Source organism: Zalophus californianus, chromosome 14 (genome assembly GCF_009762305.2).
Source record: "Zalophus californianus isolate mZalCal1 chromosome 14, mZalCal1.pri.v2, whole genome shotgun sequence".
NCBI classification, from domain to species: domain Eukaryota; kingdom Metazoa; phylum Chordata; class Mammalia; order Carnivora; family Otariidae; genus Zalophus; species Zalophus californianus.
Genome location: NC_045608.1, coordinates 32,972,065 through 32,974,288, shown reverse-complemented (window position 1 = coordinate 32,974,288; position 2,224 = coordinate 32,972,065). Strand labels below are relative to the sequence as shown.

The window sequence follows — 2,224 nt, the reverse complement described above, 5'->3', positions numbered from 1 at the left end:
ACGCTGGGTGTTGACATTACTTAAAAATAAAATCTTAGAAGAGAATATACATACATGTGTAATGATTCCTAAAACATAGTATGATGTTGTGTGCTGCCATCTGGATGGATTTCATCTTCTGTTCCACACGTCTTACAAGGGAAAATATCTTAGTGATGTGAATATGTATTAGTATTAATAGACATTCTGTTTTACATTTTAGAGGCTCCTTGGGCACCGTGTGTAAGGAAAGGACAGAGTTCCATCGGGGCCCCATCTCATGCCCGAATCCCCGGGAATGTGTTCTACTGCTGTCACCAGTGAAGGGATTAAGCACCTCTGGACACGTGTCACCGCTTGGACCCTTGGGCCCCAGGACTTTGTCACCCCCCTCATGTGTCTCTGTCACTGTGCTTAGCGCCACTGACATACACCTGACAGGAAGCCCCACAGAAGCTTCTCGATGAAAAGGACCAGAGAGAAGGGCCCAAGGGTTTCCGTCTCACTTCCTCGTTGCCTGAGACGCGGTGAGGAGCGGTAGCTGCGCCCACTGCCAAGAACTACAGCTCAGTGATAGTCCGCCTCGGCCTCAGCCTGCAGCCCCGAGACGCGCAGAAGCCCCGCCTTGGCCGAGGCGTCTTTGGAGCCCGAGAAGCGGCCGGGGACCCCGGAGCCCTGGTGTTTCTCGGAGTCTGAGGAGAACCTCAGCAGATCCCGGGGAGGGCTCCCTGGCCGCTGCTGGATCCAGTAGCTGTCAGAGCCGCCCACACCGATGTCCCTGCTCAGGGTGCAGGTGAGTCCCTCAGTTGCTTCCAGAGCTGCAGAGAGGGAGGGCGGCCGGGTCAGCACGGGCCGAGAGGGGTGAGCGCAGACACAGGTCTCATGGGCAGGGACAAGTGTAAAGTTTCTCAGACTCTGTGACTGAGGAGCTGACACCAGCTGTAGGGCTGTCTTGTGTCCCTGAGGCCTGTCCCTACGGTGCCATGAGAAAGCAAAACAAGAAGGACAGGAATCCAGGCCATGGTGACACAGACCCAGGTCCCCACAGTGGGCTGGGCTGCCCCAGGCCTCCTTTTCTCCTCCACCCTCTGCCCCAGGAGGGGCTGTCCATGCAAACGGAGTCCACCCAGTGACTGCCCAGCCCCTCCCTGAGCCCTGGTGCTGGAGCTCAGCTCACAGACACACTGAGGAGGATGGGGGTTGGCCTCACCCCTGGGGAGAGCCCTGGGAGGACGCACCTGCTGACAGGACAGGTCCCTGCTCTGGGGAGTCTGCCAGACAGGAGAAGACACAGCAGCTGAGCCGCCTCAGGGAACACAAGACCCAGGCTCCTGTCCCAGGCTTCATTGAGTGAAACTCCCTCCTGAGCCTCCGCGGAGGGTCAGCCACCGTCTGGGCCCACAGCACCCCCTGCTGGTCACAGGGCGCACACCTCACAAGGCCCAAAGCCCTGAGAGCCCAGCTGGTTTCTGCAGGTCACCACGTCCCTGTCTCTATTTATACATCCACGTTCTGATTTCTAGTACAGGTTTCTTCTGCAATCTGACAGTTGAACATTCTTATTTTAACATGGCATAATGTGAAGGAGTATTTGCAATCAATTTACATGATTTTTTTTTTAATCCCACACCTAAAAAATAACCTCTCTTTGGCTTTTCTGACACGTTAGGAAACATTTCTAGCCGATGCAGAAAGTAAATGGAGCTAAAGCACAGACGCTCACAGAGAGTTCAAACATCTGGCAGCTCGATGCTACGATGGTAAGTGAAGTTCTTTTTTTTTTTTTCCATTATGATCAGATAGCCACCCTAGAGTACATCATAAGTTTTTGTTGTAGTGTTAGACAATTCATTAGTTGTGTATAACACCCAGCGCTCATCCCAACACGTGCCCTCCTTAATACCTATCACCCAGTCACCCCCTACCCCCCACCCCTCTCCCCTCTCTCCTCTATAGGTGAACATTTTCAGGGGAAAATTAACCATGCTAACATCAAATTAGGAGATTTATCCAAAGATCACACACACACAAAATGAAGAAAAAAACAAAAGCACGTGCTTCATACTCTGAAGTAAGAATGACACTTTCCCCTGAAGACATTTGTGTGAACATTTGTGTGAACGTTATAAAAAACCCTTTCCCTGTGCAGTTGCTAGGGAACAGAAAGAATGAGAAGGGTGGTTGTGGATGTGATGATGGATTTAGGAACAGCATACAATTCCCAGAGTAATAGATGAACGAGAAG

At 51.8% G+C, this 2,224-nt stretch overlaps 1 gene segment (V, D, J or C); it reads right to left on the bottom strand.

Annotated features, from left to right (window-relative positions):
- Positions 1-546: 546 nt before the first annotated feature.
- On the bottom strand, positions 547-1,001 carry LOC113935278. The segment is given in 2 exon segments: positions 547-858; positions 957-1,001. Coding segments are annotated over 2 exon segments (357 nt in total).
- Between the last annotated feature and the right edge of the window lie 1,223 nt (positions 1,002-2,224).